At 41.4% G+C, this 20088-nt stretch overlaps 1 protein-coding gene across 1 annotated transcript in view; it reads right to left on the bottom strand.

The window, feature by feature from the left end:
* scube2 (signal peptide, CUB domain, EGF-like 2) overlaps window positions 1-20088 on the bottom strand; it is a 101969-nt gene that overhangs the window by 47100 nt on the left and 34781 nt on the right. Inside the window, exons 5-9 of the mRNA XM_069913957.1 lie at window positions 10343-10468; window positions 9675-9791; window positions 6747-6836; window positions 3986-4102; window positions 1298-1420 (exon numbers count right to left, since the gene is read on the bottom strand). Coding sequence (XP_069770058.1) covers window positions 1298-1420; window positions 3986-4102; window positions 6747-6836; window positions 9675-9791; window positions 10343-10468 — 573 coding nt within the window. The remainder of the gene's footprint in view (window positions 1-1297; window positions 1421-3985; window positions 4103-6746; window positions 6837-9674; window positions 9792-10342; window positions 10469-20088) is intronic.

Raw genomic sequence — 20088 nt, 5'->3', positions numbered from 1 at the left:
ATTTGCATTATGTGACACTGACCAACTCCGACCACCCTGTCCTGATCACCAATCACAGTAAGTAGCGGTAACAATCTAAAGTGCCAGGAATTTGCTCCAACACCAAGGATAAAGTAATTATCAACCTTAACATCACTGTTCTGTTATTGCTATAATGTAAATATTTGTACATTCAGTATTTCTACATTATTCTGTTTATTTTATTTCAGTCCAGCTTTGAGAGTTCCATCAAGAATTTATCAAACTTACAACCAATAACTGAAAGGATAAGTTAAATTCAATGAAGGGGATAATATTTAGCTTGATTGCAGTATACCAATTAAATAACCCATCAAAGATTCAAGAGAAATTTACAAAGAAAATAGGTATCACCAAATCCTTGTCAATGTTGGTTTGATCATTAAGATTGAATATAGTAAACAACAAAATGCCTCTATTAATTTTTCCATTTAATCATTGCTTCTTGAAATGCAACTTCATTGATTTCATCACAACAAGGTCACATGCAACTCCATAAAGAGCGTCCAACCTTGTATTGTCTTGGCCTGAATGTGGTATTTAAGGTGTCCTTATCTAAACCCATAGATATTCAGATCAGGCTCAAAATGGTCTGAAGAGCTCAGTAAAACACCACGGAGGTGATGACTGTGAGTGGGAACACGTTGCAAATCATAGAAAACCAACGGCTCATTTTACATTTCATTTCTACTGACTTGAATGGAAAATGTAATTGGGCATCAATTCTTTATCGACCCACTTAAATTAACAAAGAAATTTACGCTTATTTTATAACACTGCAAAAGAAAATGAAGATTGTTTTCTGTGGTCTTTTGGAATAATCCAGGAGCAAAATAAAAACCTATTAGAACCCAGCTACTGTCTATTTCCTTTGTTAAGTTTTGTTTAGGTTCTTAAGTTGCACTTCAACCTGTTGGTCATCAGCAGTGGTCCAGCTGTGCATATCTCCACTGTTTTTAAAATTTATATTCTATCATTATTCATCGACTTGGCGCTTTAATTTGAGTTCTCTGGATGACCAGTATGTTTGTTAGTGATTTGCAAGGGTCAATGCTCAGCAGTTACTTTTCAACACTGGAAAAGGCAGGATAATTCAACAGAGATAAAGAGAATCCAAGTTTGTCTTTAAAACTTTATATGAAGATTTAAACCAAACCATCGTTCTATTGATTTTGCAACACAGGTTGCACAAAGGTCTTAACACATGATGTGTCTCCTGAGATCTATTCAGTTTGCCTGGAAAATCATTTTAATAATCCTAAAGATATTTTACACCAACCTTGGCACCTTCTTTCATCTGTTAAAAGTTTGTAGCCTTTCTTGCAGCTGCAGTCAAAACTGCCAATTGTATTCTTACAGAAGTGATCACAGTCACCATTATTGATCAGGCATTCATCAATGTCTGGAAGATAATTGAAGATCATACAGTACTTTTGGAATTAACAGTTTCATTCAACTATCTGAGGAAAATGGGATTCTCTATAATGAGATCACAGGGGTGAGAGGCTTTCCATTTTAACAGAAGAACTCAAGGGAAGATCTAATATCTAATAGGTGGTGATAAATGACACAAAGAGCTTATCAAAAATACACTCCATAGAAACTGAAGAAATGGCACACTAACCTCTACAAAGTCCATCTGCACTCTACCTGCCCAGTCACTTAGTCATGCAGCTCCCTTTACAGCTGTCATCCCAACCATGCAACTGACTGTCCCCTAAAAGTTAGTGTCACTGCAGCCCAGAATTAACACTTTTCCTCCATCTGTATGAAACTTTTTGTGAAAAGTTGACAGCCAGCATTGTTCTTTATTGTACACCATTCGCCACATCATGCCAATCAGAAAAAAAGGAATCACATTAATATATGATTTCTATGCACTTGTGTTTTTGCTATTAGGCTTTGTCAAATTATCTGAATTCCAGGATAAAAACAACCTAACCACCTATTTTTTTTGATATTTTTATTAACATGGGGCATTTTAAAAGTTTCAGAAGGCTTTTGCTCGTGTGGCCACAGTTGGCAATGCCATCGTTTATTGTCGAACCTGACAAAGGAGGTAGTATCAAGCCAATGTCTTGCAACTATTCTCGTGAAGTTACTCCCAGTGACGTTAGGTCGGGAGTTTCTTGGGTTGGACCCAGCAAAATGAAGGAATGATGACGCATATATTTCCAAGTCAGCAAATTATGTGACTTTGATTTTTAGCAAAATTACCATCACAAAATCCATGAGCTCAACTTCCGAGTGATCACCATTGACCAGAAACCTACCTGGGCCATCATATGTGGCTGCAGATGCTGGAACCTGAAGCAAAAATAAACTGTTGGAGGAACTCAGTGAGTCAGGTAGCATCTATAGAGGGAAAGAGATGGTCAACATTTTGGGTTGAAACCCTGCATCAGGACTGAGAGGCTCAGAAGCTGGGTATTCTGCAGTAGATTACTTACTTTCACGTGCCCAAAGTTTCTGTTCTACTTGGAAGCCATGTGCCAAGAGCAGAATGGAGTCTTGTTCATATCCACATTGAATTGCAGCTCCAATAGCACTAGAGACACATGACAAATAGCCCACTTGATCCAAACTCCTAAGCATTAATTTCCTCTACCTGCAATACATTTTTACTGCACTTTACACTGTAGTTATATGAGCTGGTTACTCAGACAACTACCTGATGGGACCATGGCAAAAGAAGTGTGGGAATGCCACTGACTATATTACATCAGAGAGCATCCTGTTTTAAAAGTATATCACCATTTTGCTGGTCTAGCTTCTGAAACTCCAGACCTAAACAACACTTTATAAGGTGGGTTGCTCGACATCACCTCCTCAGGAGATGTTTGGCATGGATAATAAATGCTGGCATTGCCAGCTGTGGCCACATATGGCTGACCTCTGTGTTACCCAAGTTACTTTCCTGGAAAACATGCCATTTCACGATCTTCCATAAAATGAAGCAAAGTCATCCGCACACGTCAACGAACACTAGTTGAAAAATATCGTGCCTTTTAATTAACTTCTTTTCATATAAATTCAATAAGAATTATTTTTTATTCTGTGTCTCAAATTTGTGAGGTGAGCTTTGTGAATTCAGCAAGAGCAAATGTCCACAAGCCAGTCACATTACAGGAGTTTGCCTGTATTGTTCACAAGTAAGTATCCTAAGAACTTCATAATTTACCACATTAACAAAAACATGAAAAAAAATTTATCAGACGTGACCCATCCTTCACAAATTCACCTGGACTCTCTTAGGAACCATTAACAATCCAAGTATATATTTACTCTCTAATGGTGGATTTAGTATACCAACAATTAAGAAATTGCTTTTGGTAACCCATCTATTTCATGCATCTATTTTATTTAATGAGATTTAAGATGTTCCTATCCAAAAGACAATTCATAAATCAATTTTTCCTAACTTCTCTTAAACCCTGAAAACATTAGATTGTGAATACCAAGTAATTTCTCTTTTCTAATGTTTTTATACTGAGATTAAGCAATAGTCATAAATAAAATATTTTACTTTAAATTCAAGGTAGTGAGTAATAAAATTAAAATAGATGAAGTTTCAGAATGCAAATGAAAAGAGCAATGCAGAGCAAGAGAAAATGTTCTTTGGAATACTTTAAGAAAGGCCAAGCTGTAAGTCATTCTGCGACTTGTCATGAAGAAGTGGGTGACTATTATAATCTGGCACCATTGCAGAAACAATGTATACAAACAGTCCATTCACATTCAGTACAGTCTCTGATAAACATATTAATGTAATATAAAACTGAAATAAATGACATGCAAACTTATTTTAACTAATAAATGAAAATATGATTGAACAACCATGGCAATTATCACCCTAAAACTTAGATTAGAAAATAAAAATCTTTGAAGCCTAAATCAGAAATACAAGAGTATTTTGTATGTCAAATTGTTCGATGCATTTGAAAATAATGAACAATTGATGACAAACCTTTACAGGTCTTCCCATCTGGTTGCAGAATGAATCCAACAGGACAACTGCACCTAACGCCAGTAGACGTGTCTTTACAGGTGCGATCACAGCCTCCATTATTAACAGCACATGTTTCTGCAAACATCAGGAAAATCACTTGCTACCTGTTTATGGCTAAATTGTTAAAAATATCACAGTGATTTTACAGTAGTCAATGAAATCAAAACAACTGATGGTTGATTTTTGATGATTTTGAATTATCCTCACCTTAACAGAAAAAAATATACTCACAGCGCAGAAACAGACCATGTAGAGTCAAAGGCTCCATGTTTAAGCCCCATATAAGCACCCTCTTATTTACCACCCCCACAAATGTTGGAGGATGCACATATCCTTTGATCAAGGTCAATATAAAAAGCAGTTGAATATGCTTCTTTATTCAGTGTTTTAAAACGTTTCTCCTTTCAAGCATTTCTCTTTTTTTGTAGTTGGGAATTCTACGATCTCACCACCTCTGGAGAAAGAAATTTCTTCTGAATTTTCTACAAGACTTATTAAGTGCTATCTTGTATTTCTGCCTCATTATTCTGGACTAGTCGGTAAGTAGAAACATTTTCTAGCCTTTTGAATCTTTTCATAATCAAGTCATCACTCAGACATCTTTCTTTAAAAAAAGACCAGCTTATTAAACCTTCCTTGATGGTATCATTCTCATAAATTGCTTCTGTGTTTTCTCCACTTTATTTGTACCCATTATAATACTGTGAAGTCTAGAACTGCAGTTTTATTATGTAAAGGATTTAATAGAATTAAAACATTGAGAAGTTACATTTCTCAGAAACATAGAGCTTTCCATGTTTCTTTCAATTGGCCCTTATTAACTATTCTTCATAACTTTCTTATCTGATCCCCCAGATCACTCTGATCAATATTTATACACATTTTCCAAAAATTAAAACACAATATTCATTGACCATTCTGGAAGATTAGTTGGGTCTTCTTCTATTTTATCGCAACCTAACCATGCCCTGTTTGAATAAATTAGGCACAAATATTGGGTTTGGAAAATATTTCCATAATGAAGCAAGTATTCCTTCAAATACGCAAGGCAACAGAAAGTTCTTTGATCATTTTAATTTGCTGTACAGAGAAAAATAACACATATGGACTACTCAACTGGTGGAATTGTCAATATTTTCTCAATGGAAGAGCATGCCGTCTACCATAACAAAAGTAAAGAAAAGCTTTTTAAAGCTCATTTCCCTCAGCACCAGTGTTTATTCAAAAAGAGAACAGGAATAGCACCATCTTGGACACTTGTACCTGTAGTGCTCCCTCAGTGCTGCAGAACCATGCCAAATACTGACAGTCAAAATGTCCCTAAAGTATGCAAGCATTTAAATTGCAGCACAGTTGGCATAGCGAATAGCACAACACCTTTACAGGGTTCAAATCCTGCACCATCTGTAAGGAATTTGTACGCTCACCCCGTGTCTGTGTGGGTTTTCCCTGGGTGCTCCAGTTTCCTCCCACCATTCAAAACATACTGGAGGTTGTATGTTAATTGGGTGTAAATTGGGCGGCATGGGCTTGTGGGCCGAAATGGCCTGTTACCACGCAGTATGTCTAACTTTTAAAAATAAATTTTAAAAAATTTTTAAAAATTAAAAATCTTCGAACTACTTCTTCAGCCCAGAGTTTTCTCAGATCATATTTGCAGTGAATGTGAAGCCAAGGTTCAATTGGTAGTAAATTAGATTATGTAAATATTACATTTTAAAGACAATAATGATAGGTATTGATAGAGGACAAATTATAGACCAATGCAGTCAAATACAGAAACTGTTCAGATCAGCTATAATTTAATGAACAATGGTGTAGGCTTGAGGAGTGGTTCTCCTCACTCTACCAACTGCCTGATCTCAGCCACTCTGTTGCAGAAGAAACTTTACAGAGGAAGGGCATGAGGGGATAGTGGATTTGAAGATTAATTACTGTGTGAAAGTCCAAATAACAGGCAGGGGTGCATATGAAAAGGTTTTTTACCCATTAATCATGAACATGTTATCATCTTTATTATTAATTTAGCAAAGACAGAGTTGTCTGTTTTCTCCTTTAAAGCTCTGTCATCCTTCCTCTCAATTTCTCCTCACCTATTGATTCAAGCTGGGGTATTGTTTAACTGGTGTACCCAATAATTCACCCAAGAGTCTTTGAGATGGAGCTGGGGCCGTGCATGGTGGCTGGTTTATAAAGAGTGCCACAGTTCAGTCACCTGATACAGTGGCCTGCTATTTTTGTTCCCTTTTCTGCCACCAGGTAATGACAGAGTTCATCGCTGATCGAGTGAAATAATAAAACTCAGAGGATACTAGGAATTAAACTTGGGGCCTTTCTCATCTGCAATTCTATGTGCTGTAGCTGATGGTAATATTTTCTGGTCTCACATGGAAAATTGCAAGCTTACCTTGAAATATTTGTAAACTTTCATCACATTTACTACATATTTACTAAGAGTTTGATTTTGCAAGGGAGATCGTTAGGAAACAATAATGTTTATTTGTTAGTATCCATTGCTGGAAGCTGCACCAATAACTTGGTAAATGTTTAGCATAAGCAGTTAATACAATAATGGTTAAACATTGAAAGGAAGCCCATGCACACCAACCCATGAGATAGTGCCAAGGCATTCAGATCCAGCGAAGAGACGTAGACTTGCAAAGAAAAGTTAAAGAGCAAAAAGAAACTATTAGTGCGCGAGAAGCTTGTTTTTTTTTACCCATTAGCAGTTGGCGTTTCACCCGCTTGTCCACATCAGTTACTGATGTGGCATTGTATTCAGAGTTCTTAATTGCAGCCTCAGCCTTTTCTATAATACAAGCAAGCACAAAATATGTTGCAATTGGTCAAACCGAAGCATTAAAGATTGCTTTATCTCTCTTCAATAAATTGCAGAATGGCATCTGAACAACGCCTTTCTCTTTATTGCTTTGCTTTCCACAAGGTATCAACAAATGGTATTTATGGCATTAAAATCAGAAAAGTACAGAAAATGTATGAAAAGAAAGTGTCAAATCAAATGCTGTGCATTTCCATCATTTTCCATTTTCTGTAACACATTCTCTTGTGTTATTAATTCCACATTCCTTAGTACATAGGAATAGGAAAGGGTGTAAATTAAAGCATTCAAAAACATACGCAAAGAAAAATTAAATAAAATAAGCATTCAAAAGCAACAGAAAGTGCAACTGAGACTTATTTTTGCAAGCTAATAAGCTACTCAATACAATTCCAGTTGGTTACTAGTTGGAAACAATTAGAAAACAAATCAGAATACATGCAATAAAGTCAATGTTTCATACAGTGGTGGTCCAGATCTGATTAATTTTAGAAGCCAATGCCAAAAGCAAACAAGCCAGTTATTTCCAGGATAGGAAAGATAGCGTTAACATATAGGGAAAAGAAAAACTTCTAATATCTCTTTCTTCCAATGAGTATGTTTCTGTTAGCTTTAAAGCAGTTAGTTGAATGAAATTAACAGATCACCCAAAAATATTTCCATTTCATGCATTTGATTAATTGATTCAAGCAATAAATAGAAGCTGACAAACTCCTCTGCGCTCCATGTGCTGGAGTTCATGCCTGTCTCCAATTCTCCAGTCAGCTAGGAGAGTCCCAGTTCCTTGTACTCTTTGTACAAACACCTGGGTTGTAATAAAATGATTATGGAGAATGGCTGCAATGGAGATCATTATGGCATCAGTGTTTTGATTGTAAACCTAATAAATAATCAGAATCATGGCCAAACTTAAGATTTTAGAAAGAGAAAAGGAAACCCCAGAGATAAGGATTTTATAATAGTTTTGAAGAGGACAGACAATATCAGTTTGTGGGTTAAGTAAATAAATTCCCATTCTTTCTGTTGCATTTGCATCACCAACATTTGTAAGCAAATGATAGTAGAATATATACAATTGAAAATATTGATTTTTTTCAATAATTTTCAGACTATTAGGATTTATGACAGAACGTGCCAGAAATACACAGCAAGCAAAACAGCAATAGCAAAAAGACGGACATTTCTTGAATGTAGGGTTCTTCTGAACTTACCATAAAACAGATACATGAAGTTTGATTTGATCATGGATACACATTCAACCTTTTATAATGTAGCCTTTCTCTTTTCAAATACTGGCTGTCCTGTTGGGCACATCTCATTTTATATTTTTATTTCAAGTTTTCAATATCTATGATATCATTTGACAATCCAGAATGACAGAAAATTTCAATTTCTCACTGAAAACTGAAATAGTCTCAAATTCTGGGGGTTTTTATAGTTTCATTCTTTTGACATCAAATCCGAATTGGACAAATGTAAATTTATCCTGGAGCGAGCAGGAGTCCTGCCAGATATGCAAATTTCATGTATAATCAGATTTCCATCCTCTAATATGGTATTCAGATACAAGGGCAACACTTGCCACCTATCACTTGGCAAAATAGATCAGGTCAATTGAGTACCATGTCAATACAAAACTCTCTTAAACTGAGTATCCCCTTTCACCAAATGTAGTTTGTGTGACTCCTAAAAATATTGGTGTTTTGAATTTGTAGTTAAGATATTTGAAAGAACAGCAGAAGATATATTATCTCTAGTACCAAGAACAATAGTCAGAACCAAGGAAATGTTGCAAGCAGCTTTGGGGATTATTAAAAGTATAGCTTTTCAAACTGTTATATGGCGAGCTCTCCACTAGCCACGGTGACAGAGGTGCACCAAAGAAGAGGTACAAGGACTGCCTAAAGAAATCTCTTGGTGCCTGCCACATTAACCACTACCAGTGGGCTGATATCGCCTCAAACCGTGCATCTTGGCACCTCACAGTTCAGCGGGCAGCAACCTCCTTTGAAGAAGACCGCAGAGCCCACCTCACTGACAAAAGACAAAGGAGGAAAAACCCAACACCCAACCCCAACCAACCAATTTTCCCTTGCAACCGCTGCAACCGTGTCTGCCTGTCCCGCATCGGACTTGTCAGCCACAAACGAGCCTGCAGCTGACGTGGACATTACCCCTCCATAAATCTTCGTCCGCCAGAGACAGAGAAAGCAAATATATTCCAAGCAGGTTGTCATTATGAAAACTCATCACAGTGAGGTTTTGCTTCATTTATGCAATTTATGGAACAAAATTGGCATTTCAGTGAGCACTTCTGTATTAAGATACAAGGTGAAAATTTGCCCATGATCACCTGCACTAAATGCACTTATTGTCAATGGATATATCATGTCATCTGCTTCTATTGAGTTAAACAGGTGGCCTCTTCAATGTTGCATACTTAAATTAAGCAAATGAGGATAAGTTTTAGCTTTTTAATTAAACCATAGATGGAGAGGTAATTACGCATTATCACGACCAAAAGTCAGTTAACTAATAAGTGAGCATGTGGGCCTAAATGTTTATGAAAAACAACAACTACGTTCAACTATTCTTAAAAAAAAACTTTTTCCAATAATGTTGAGACAATTGAAGTTGGATTGAACTGAACCCTAAATTTGGTTATATTTATATCTGTGGCAGAGAGTGCAAACCTTCCAATCAGAAATGTCCCTTTGTAAGACTATGCATGAATATATAGTTTGTCATTAACTTGTGAAACAGTTCAGTGCATGCATAAGAAATGGCAGGAAGAGGCAGTTCACTTACCAATACAGATTTTACCATTCGACAGCAAGGCGTACTTCTGATGGCAGCCACAAACTGGTCCGTCATCTGTGTCATCACAGGAATGATGACACCCACCATTTCCATGATTACATGTTACTAAAAGAAATTACACACATCTAAAAGAAACATCTGATCATTAAATAACACAACCACATTGATCTTGGACATCTTCAAATCTCTAAACAAATAACCAAAAGCAATACTTCCAGAGTTCAGCTTGCTATCTCAAACAAGTTCCATTAAAACTCATGGGAGAACAGGTATTCTCTGAGACACTGGAACTTCAATTTGTGTTGTGAAACTTTTCAGAACATTCTCTTGTGCAGATACTGCAATGTTTAAAACTTCATTTCAAGGGCATGCAGCTAATGTGTCTGAAGCAACCACCACATTCCAAAATCTTTTCTCCCGGCACATACTGGAGGCAACTTTGTGAGCAGCAGTCTAACATTATATATCAATAGTGGAGCGGCAATTAAAAGAAGCTAATTTTGATTATGTAATGCATTTTATACCATTCATGTTAGGCTGTAACAGTTGAGGTTAAAGGAAACTTAAGGCACAAGAAGAAGTTTGACTTTGGTCAGTGTTTCTAGTATTCTAAAAGAATGTACAATGAAGCAGAAAAATGAAAGGAATTTACGTACATATGCATCCTCTCCGATTCCTGGCTAGTTCAAAACCAGGCCTACATTCACATGCTACTCCTCCCTTTGGTGTTTCTCTACAGATATGAGCACATCCATGGTCTTTGTTCATGCAGCTCATTCCTTCTGAAGCAGGATAATAGAACATCAAAAATACAACTGGTTAAAGGATCTAGGTCAAAACAAATCTTTACACAAAGACAAAATGGGTCTCACCAAAAATAAATTCAAATTAAAACCTTTGGGAACTTCGTGTCAACACACCGTGACCTGTAAAATTAGATTGTTTCCTCTTATTCACTTTTGCCAAGGGTCAACAAGGTCACAGTATGCACTGTGGTTGACCTTTGGCACAGAAGGCTGAGGGTCTGAGTTTCACTTCAGATCTTGAACATGTAATCATTACTGACACGTGCCCACTGAGAGGCTTTGCCAACTTGGTTACATCATTAATAATTAACAATAAATTCACAGTTTAAATAACAGTTGTTGGGAGAATCTAAATTCAATGCTATCATCTGAAATAAAAATATACTTGTGCAGCGGCGGCGACACTGCCAACTGAAGGATCGCACAACGAGACAAGTTGAGTTCAGTGAGAAAAAACTGATTTATTGCAGGCTGCCTGGCTGATCTTATACTCCCAGCCAGGACCTGGCTGAGAACTGCGCTGGGAGGCCCCGACGTCACCAGGGCGTCACGTGGGTTGCCAAGCGCAGGCTTCTGGAAACCCCCGATGGCGCCATTTTGGCCAGCTGCCCTGCCACGTGCCTAATGGCGTATCAGCACACAGCCCCCGCCCCCCCAGAACCGGCGCCAATGTCCTTTTTTGCCGGGCAGCCTCGCTTCTTGGGTTGGGCCACAACTACTGATTCGGTGGGGTCGAGGTGGGCTGGCTTTAACCTGTCCACTGTAAATAGTTCCCTCTTACCACCGATGTCCAGTGTGAAAGTGAATGCTGAACGTTGGATGACTTTATACGGCCCTTCGTATGGTCTTTGTAGAGGTGCTGTGGATGGGCCCCACCTGATAAAAACATACTTTGTGGAGTACAGTTCGCTTGGGACGTAAGAGACCCATGTGCCGTGTCTGGGTGGCGGTGGGGGTGTGAAGGAGTCCACTGGGCCCGGATGCGGGGAAGTAGACCTTGCGGTTACTGCTGGGTGTTGTGAGGTGCATTGATGAACTCACCGGGTAGGGCTAGCAGTGCACCGGAGACCAGATCGGCTGATGACGCTTGTAGGTTTTCTTTGGGTGTCGAGCGGATGCCCAGGAGCACCCAAGGCAGCTCGTCCACCCAGACGGGACCGGTGAGGCGGGCCATAAGTAGCGGTGCAATCCCTCGACTAGCCCATTGGCCTGTGGGTGATATGCTGTGGTGTGATGTAGCTCGATCCCCAGCCTGTTGGCGAGCTGTGCTCAGAGCGCAGAGGTGAACTGGGTGACCCAATCACTGGTGAGGTGATTCGGGACGCCGAACCGGGCAACCCAACCGTTCAAAAGTTCTCGGAAGCAGGAGTCCATGGAGGCATCTGGCATCGGGATCGTCTCGGGCCAATGAGTGGTGCGGTCTACCACTATGAAAAGGAAACGGTTACCTCGGGAAATGGGTAAGGGTCTGACAATATCCACATGCTTGTGGATGAACCGTTCCCGGACGTATTCAAAATCTTGTATGGGTGCTCTGGTGTGCCTGTGTACCTTGGAAAGCTGGCAATGGGTGCAGGTTCTGGCCCAGTCTGCAATCTGCTTCCGAAGCTCGTGCCAGATGAAACGTTCTGCCACTATACGGACCGTGGACCTGATGGAAGGGTGGGAAAGGTCATGGATATGGTGGAGGACTTGCCTGCGCCACTGCTGGGGAACCACTGGTCGCGGGGTGCCCATGGAGACATTGCACAGGACGGTGCCCTCACCATGAGGAGTCAAGAGATCCTGGAACCGCAGGCCTGTGATGGCAGTCCTGAAGCCCCGCATCTCCTCATCGGACTTCTGGTCCCGGGCGAGCTGGTCGAAGTCGAGGTCGAGTGTCAGTGCGCAAATGGCCAGTCGTGAGAGTGTGTCGGTGACAACGTTGTCTTTCCCCGCCTTGTACCGAACGTCGGTGGTGAACTCCAACATGGAGAGGTGATGCTGTTTGCGGGCCGACCAGGGATCTCTTGACATAGTGAGGGCCTGAGTGAGAGGTTTGTGGTCAGTAAAAATGGTGAAAAGCCTCCCCTCCAAGAAATAGCGGAAATGACGCACCACCAGGTACATGCCCAGCAACTCACGATCGAAAGAGCTATACTTGCGGTCTGGCGGGTGAAAAAGTCAGCTAAAGAATGCCAGTGGTTTCCACTGTCTGTTCACCTGCTGCTCCAGGACAGCGCTGATGGCTGTGGCAGAGGCATCAACGGAGAGCACCATATGCAGGTCGGTGCTTGGGTGGATGAGCAGGGTAGCCTTCGCAAGGGCATCTTTCGTGGCTTTGAATGCCCTGCTGGCCTCTGGTGTCCAGACGAGTGTCTTGCCTTTGGCTGCAATGAAGGCAAAGAGCGGCTGCATGATGTGCACAGCACCTGGAATGAAGCGGTTATAGAAATTGACCATACCCGCGAACTCCTGTAGCCCCTTGAGGTTGTCCAGGCATAGGAACTCCATGATTGCAGCGACCTTTGTAGCGGCAGGTGTGGCTCCTTCGGCCGTGATGGTATGGCCCAGAAACTGCACGGACTCCTTCCTGAACTGGCACTTGGCTGGATTGATCATTAGGCTGAAGTCGGCCAGTCAGGAGAAGAGGGTGCGCAGGTGAGACTTGTGTTGTGCCCAATCTCTGCTGGCAACATGGATTATGTCCAGGTAAATGAATTTGAAATTCAAATCCCTGCCCACTGTGTCCAGAGGTGCTGGAAGGTCTGCGTGGCATTCTTGAGCCCGAACGGCATGCGTAGGAACTCGAACAAGCCGAAGGTGGTAATGATGGCTGTTTTGGGTATGTCCTCGGGGTGCACCGGGATTTGGTGATACCCATGCACCAGGTCGACCTTGGAGAATACCCTCGCGCCATGCAGGTTGGCTGTAAAGTTCTGGATGTGAGGGATCGGGTAATGGTCAGGTACTGTCGCATTGGGGCGCCAGCCACCGGAGGCTTTCGGGACCAGGTGGAGTGGTGAGGCCCAAGGACTGTCAGAGCATTGAATGATCCCCAGCTCCTGCAGATGCGAGAACTCTTCCTTCACTATCTGGAGCTTATCTGGCGGGAGCCGGCATGCCTTGGCATGGACCAGCAGGCCTTGGGTGGAGATGTAATGAAACACCCCATGGCATGGTGAGGCGACGGAGAACTGCAGCTTGAGGAGGGATGGAAACTCGTCCAGGATACGCTGACACTCGTCCTTGAGCGTGCTGACCGTGGCCATCTGCGGCTGCTCTGTGCGGGAGGCGTTGAGGCGAATGGATTGAAAGCTATGGGCATCTACCAGTTGCCTACCTCGAATGTCAACCAGATTCCGTGGGCAAGGAGGAAGTCGACACACAGGATGGCAGGTGAAAGGGACAAAACGGTGGACCTCCACGAGAACTGCCGCTGGCCGATCTGGAAGTGGACGGTCTTGTCTCCATACGTTTGGATCTCCATCGAATTGGCTGCATGGAGGGGAGGTCCTTGAGGCCGGTTCCAGGACTCGATGGCCGGGATGACGCTGATCTGGGCCCCAGTGTCGACGAGGAAGCGTCGGCCGCTGACTGAATCCCACAGGTAGAGAAGGCTGCATTCTTGGCCAGCCGCCGCAGCCATTAACAGCAGCCAGCCTGCTCGTTTTCCTGGAACGAGCAGGGCTGACGACATTTCCGAGCCTTGACTCCCCAGCGCTGGTTGAAGAAGGAGAGGCCTGAAGTGGATGGCTTGCTTCTGGCTATGCTCTTTGAGGCCCCTGAAGTGGCCGGGTGTTCCTCTGCAGCGCTAGAAGAAATCTTGGTGTGGTCATGCCCGTGACTCGTAACCTGCTGGACTGATGAGCCCTCCAGGAATGGTTCAGGCCATAGCTCCTAAGCCTTTTAGTGACCTTCCTAGCGTCGTCAAAGCTCTCCTGGGACAGTAACGGCCAGATGTCTTCAGGTAGAGGGTCAAGGAAGATGCGTTCGAAGAATGGACAGTTGATGTGATTGCCCATGAGTGCGAGCATCTCGTCCATCAACTCAATTGGAGTTCTGTCCCCCAAGGCATCAAGGCACAGCATCCGAGCGACACACTGGCGCCTGGAGAAGCCGAGGGAGCCGGTGAGCACCTGCTTGATGGTCATATACTTATCTTCCGCGGGTGGGTGCCGAACGAGGTGCAGCACTTGTTTGGTGGTGGCCTGGTCCAGGGTGGCGACCACATGGTAAAACTTGGTCGAATCCCATGAAATCTGGCGGAGGTGAAACTGAGCCTCTGCGTGGCTGAACCAGGTCTCTGGCTCCTGAACCCAGAAGTCAGGAAGCTTGATGGCTATAGCATTGGTCGAAGGGTCATTCATGTCAGGTTAAAAGACATTTGAACCTGTTGGGGTCACCAATTGTAGCGGCAGCTACACTGCTAACTGAAGGATCGCACAACCAGACGGGTTGTGTTCAGTGAGCAAAACTGATTTATTTCAGGTTGCCTGGCTGGTCTTATACTCCCAGCCCAGACCTGGATGAGAACACCGCTGGGGGGCCCTGACGTCACTGGGGCGTCACGTGGGTCGCCAAGCATGGGCTTCTGAGCCTGGTGCCGAGGTCGGGAGGAACCCCCCTGACGGCGCCATTTTGCCCGGCTGCCCCGCCGCGTGCGTGACAAGCAGAGCCAGTTCACCTGCCTAATGGCGTACCGCCACATTTGCTTTTTTCATACTTTTAGGGAATAACCTCTTTTGAGGAAAGAAAAAGCTGGACTAAGTTGATAAAAAAGCATATTTTTGACTCCAGAGTCACAGAAATGGATTGATAATTAAGCAAAGTTGCCATTAAATTAAATGTTAAAAGAATAAATTTGCATGGTATCATTCTCGGACACAACAAAGCCAAACCCAATCCTGTTAACCTTTCATAAGTCCTTACCGCTAATGCTAAATGTGGAAGAATCTGTCCTGGAGCCTCCATGTTGATGTATTTACAAAGAAGGCTCACCAGCAGCTGTACTTTGTGTGTAGTTTGAGGAGATTTGGTATGTCGCTGAAGTCTGCCAAAACCTTCTACAGGTATACCATGGAGAGCATTCTGGCTGGTTGCAGCTCTGTCTGATACAGAGAGGCCAATGCTCAGGACAAAAAAATACTCGAGGGTTGTTAAATCGGCCTGCAACATCAGGGGCACCAATCTTCAATCCATCGAGGACATCTTCAAGAGGCAGTGTCTTAAGAAAGCAGCCTCTATCCTCAAGGACCCCACCAGCCAGGCCATGCCCTTTTCACACTGCTACCATAGAATACTACAGCACAGAAAATAGGCCATTTGGCCCTTCTAGTATGTGCCAAAACATCATTCCACTAGTCCCACTGACCTGCACCCATTCCATAACCCTCCAGACCACTCCCATCCATGTAGCTATCCAATATATTTTTAAAACTTAAGAGTGAGCCCACATTTACCAGGTCAGATGGCAGCTCATTCCACTCTCCCACCACTCTCTAAGTGAAGAAGTTCTCCCTAAACCTTTCTCCCTAAAGCCATGTCCTCTCGTATTTATCTCTCCTGATCTAAGTGGAAAGAGCCTACTCGCATTTACTCTGTCTATACCCCTCATAATTTTGTAAACCACTATCATATCTACCCTCATTCTTCTATGCTCCAAAGAATAAAGTCTTAACCTGCTTAATCTTTTCCTGTAACTCAACTCCTGAAGACCTGGCAACATCTTAGTAAAAAAGATCCTAGTACTATCAAAAAAAGGTACAAGAGTCTGAAGACGAGCACTCAGCAACATAAGGGCAACTTCCTTCTCTCTTCCATCAGATTCCTGAATGAACTCACTTTGTATTTTTCTTTTTTTGAACTATTATTATTTATTTTGAAAGGTGGTTATATAAGTGTTTGCACTGTGATACTGCTACAAAACAACTAATTTTGTGACACGTTCATGACAATAAATTTTGATTCTGATTCTATATTTCCGATTCAGGATGTCATGTGATTTGGAGGCGAAGTTGCAAGGAGCAGCAGGTCCCTCTGTCTTTCACCCTGGATCTTCTTCGGGAGGAACAGTCAAAGCAGTCTCCAAGAATGGCTGCAGTGCTGTGTAAGTCTCAATCATCGGATCAGATACCCAGAGGAAACTTACTGACTAACACTACTCTCCTTGGGTGCTTCTCCAAGTTGTCAATTAGCTGAAATAAACACTGAGGACAGGATGGTGAATGAATGGCAGAGGGCCTACAACATCCTTCACCAAGAGTAGCAAGGTAGGACCATTATTTACTGAGTTCTGCAGGAGGTGCTCAGCATTTTGCAGCTGATAATGGAATTAAAGCCAACAAAAGACCTCATTGAACTTTTCCTCACCAACTAGCTAACTTTGCCACATTTCTCTGTGGTAGTGTTTTTAGGAATGATCTTTATGGACAGTCTTTACAGAGATGAAATCCTGTCTTCACAGTGGGAACAACCCAATGTATTTTATTCAAGAGAGGACATTTCAGAATGTGTTCACAGACATAAAACTAGATTATGTGGGGAGCAACAGCAATGAAATTGTATCCCACTGAGCATAAACTCATGGCCACTTGCTAAAGTTTTGTTTTTAACACTACCTCCAAAATCTGTACCAGGTTGAAGAATGAGGGCAGCAAATTCACAGGGTCACTGAGAATAAATAACATCACACATTCTGGGTGAAGCAGTTTGATATTGTTCTGAGATGTGGTGCTTCCATAAACATACAAAAATTTATTGTTAAAATATGTTTTAAGGTCGACATCGCTTGCTGACGACTCCATTTCTTTTCTTTTGGGGAAGATATTGTCCTTGTGCCAGGGAACATTTGCATGAGTTGCTGAATCCTTTTATCCTTTGCTTCCTAGACTATAGTTAATAGTCCTTTGAATGAGTGTCAGGAGGATATCAGAACTAAATCTTTTGACCTTGTCCTCATCTGCCATCACAACAAGCAGAAGGGTCATTGGAGAGCAAGTGGTTTAAATCCTGGCTGAAGTTCACTAACCCATACTCTAGCATTCATCCCTAAGAACAACTACAGCACAGAGTGCAAATGAGCCTGGAAACTCATGCTCTGCATTTCTTATCATCCAGCAGCCAAAGTAAGAAGGGTGGTTGCATGACATCTTTCTAACGTGCCACACTCAGACAATTGGCATGTTATATTAAACAACCAAGATGTAAGGTTAAGGCCATAACAAATACCTTGGGGATCAGAGAACAAACAATCTGCACTTCGATGCTGAGATTTACGAAGGTATCTGAACTTCTCAATGGAGTAAATCACTCTTGCATACTTATTATTCTCCATAAAATTTGTCTCTGTGACAGGTGCAAGCTGTTCACACCAGAGTGATTAATGTGCACACTGCTGGGATGAAACGGAGGCAGTAAAGCTGATGCAGCAGGTTTGGGGCAACGGCTGTGGCCAATTAAGTCATAAAAGGAATACAGTACAAGTCTTCATTAAATCTTCATTTCACCTTTCACTCAGTGATGTGAAATCACCAGATGTCTATCTTAGACAGAAATGGCACCGAAACCCTCTCTTCATAAAGTCCGACTGAGGAGGCAATAACCCTCTCTGATCCCTGCCAAACTGGTCCAACTCACAAGCTCTGTCACTTGCCCATATTCTTCAGGAGCAGGCAATGATGTGTGGAAAAGGATTCCAAATTTAAACACTAAAGCCACTAAGCCACTAACATCAATTTTCTAATTTTGGTTCAGAATTTCACCCAAAATTAAGTGATGATCTAAGAGATCAATGAACCTGCTGGCCAAATTAAATTAAATCAAATTAAATACTATACAAGGCTTTGACTTGTTCACTTTTTGCTGGTAAGCTTTTATCAAAAACTCTTGCTTGTCTTCCCTTTGATTGAATATTCTTCAGTTATAGGAAAATATATATATTTTTTTAGACAGACAGCACAGTAACAGGCCCTTTCAGCTCACGAACCCATGCCACCCAATTACACCCAATTAATCCACAACACCCATACAATTTGAAAGGTGGGAGAAAACTGGAGCACCTGGAGGAAATCCACACAGACACGGAGAGAACATACAAACTCCTTACAAGACAGCGCAGGATTCAAACCCCGGTCCTGATTACTGGCACTGTAAAATGCGTTGCACTAACCGCTGTGCCAACAGTGTTCAATTTTTCTTGCAATCCAGTGACATTACCAGCACAATGTTGGACTTCAAATTCATAGAAACATTTTAACAAAGGGTAGCTTTTTGGGTGCTACATTGAGCTACATAAAACTGATGATATTTACAGGAAAATACCAGATGTGTTGATATCACAACCTCTGCAAAAGCCTCACCTCAAAGCCGTTCAATCTTCTACCTGTACAAGTCACAAGTTTAGAGAATGATGGTATACTCCCCACTTGTCTAGATTTGAGCAGCTCCAACAACTCACAAGAAACTGGACACTGTTCATAGCAGTCACCCAATCCCCTGCCCTCAACATTCATTCATTCCACCAGCAACACAATGCTTGCAGCAGGTAATATAAATAAACTGCAGCAGCTACTCATCAAAGCAAGTCAAACTCGCAAACTGCACTACCACAAAGGGCAAGACAGAAGGCGTATGGAGATATCCCCACATCAGATTCCCCTCCATTACTTGTCAATGTCATTCTTTTTTTTTTAAACTTTATTTAAAATTTTATGACATGAATAAAATAAAAATTGCATTTAAAGAAATAATAAAAAATAAGATAATAAAAATTAGAATACTACATCATTAAACTACACAAATTAACCCCCCCAATAATTATAACACAACATTAATCATCTAATTTAAAATTAGTCCAACTTATCAATGTCATTCTAAAGACAACTGTTGCCTTCTTATTGCTAGGTCTAAATCCATTAATTTTCTACTGTTGTGGCCCTGAACTCACTATTCCCAGTCTCTCACTCCATCATCTGCCTGACTACCATCCTCAAACATTGCCTGAGCCCTTCCCTGCACCTGCCAATCTGAAACACAAGCTTAAGAATGCAAAAAAAAAATTAAAATCAGAAAATTAGCCCAGGTAACAGGATATCAAATCCCTATTCTCACAATGTCCATTTCCAAAACCAAATGCAGCACCATTTCACTTTTTCTAGCATGGATATTTATAGGAATCAAAACATCAGGTTGTTCCAAATAACAAATGATTTTACACTTAGACTAACGCTCATCAAATCATGCTCTTTGTCATAGATATGAAGTACTATTTTTAGGACCATCCTCTCCTACTCAGTAATGACAAGAATCCAAATGACACCAAAACTGAACTATGACATAGTAACAATTTATTTAATGACACCACAGGATAAACCGTGGGGAACTTAACCAGTTGCCTTTTTCCACATGCACAATCACCAGTTGTTCCTTGAAATCCAAGCAAATTAAAACATAAAAGTTCGAGATGGAAGGAACAAAGAATAAAAATCTAAAAGTATCAATCTCACTTAGAATAAAACTCAAAGCATTTTAAATGTAATTGATTTACTGTAGGCAGAGCAATGTGAATTATATATTTTGCTTATCACAATAAATAATAAATTCAAAACCTTTTTAAA

This window comes from Narcine bancroftii, chromosome 1 (assembly GCF_036971445.1).
Source record: "Narcine bancroftii isolate sNarBan1 chromosome 1, sNarBan1.hap1, whole genome shotgun sequence".
Lineage (NCBI taxonomy): Eukaryota > Metazoa > Chordata > Chondrichthyes > Torpediniformes > Narcinidae > Narcine > Narcine bancroftii.
Note: the sequence above shows the minus strand (reverse complement) of the source record. Positions and strands in the feature narration are given on the sequence as shown.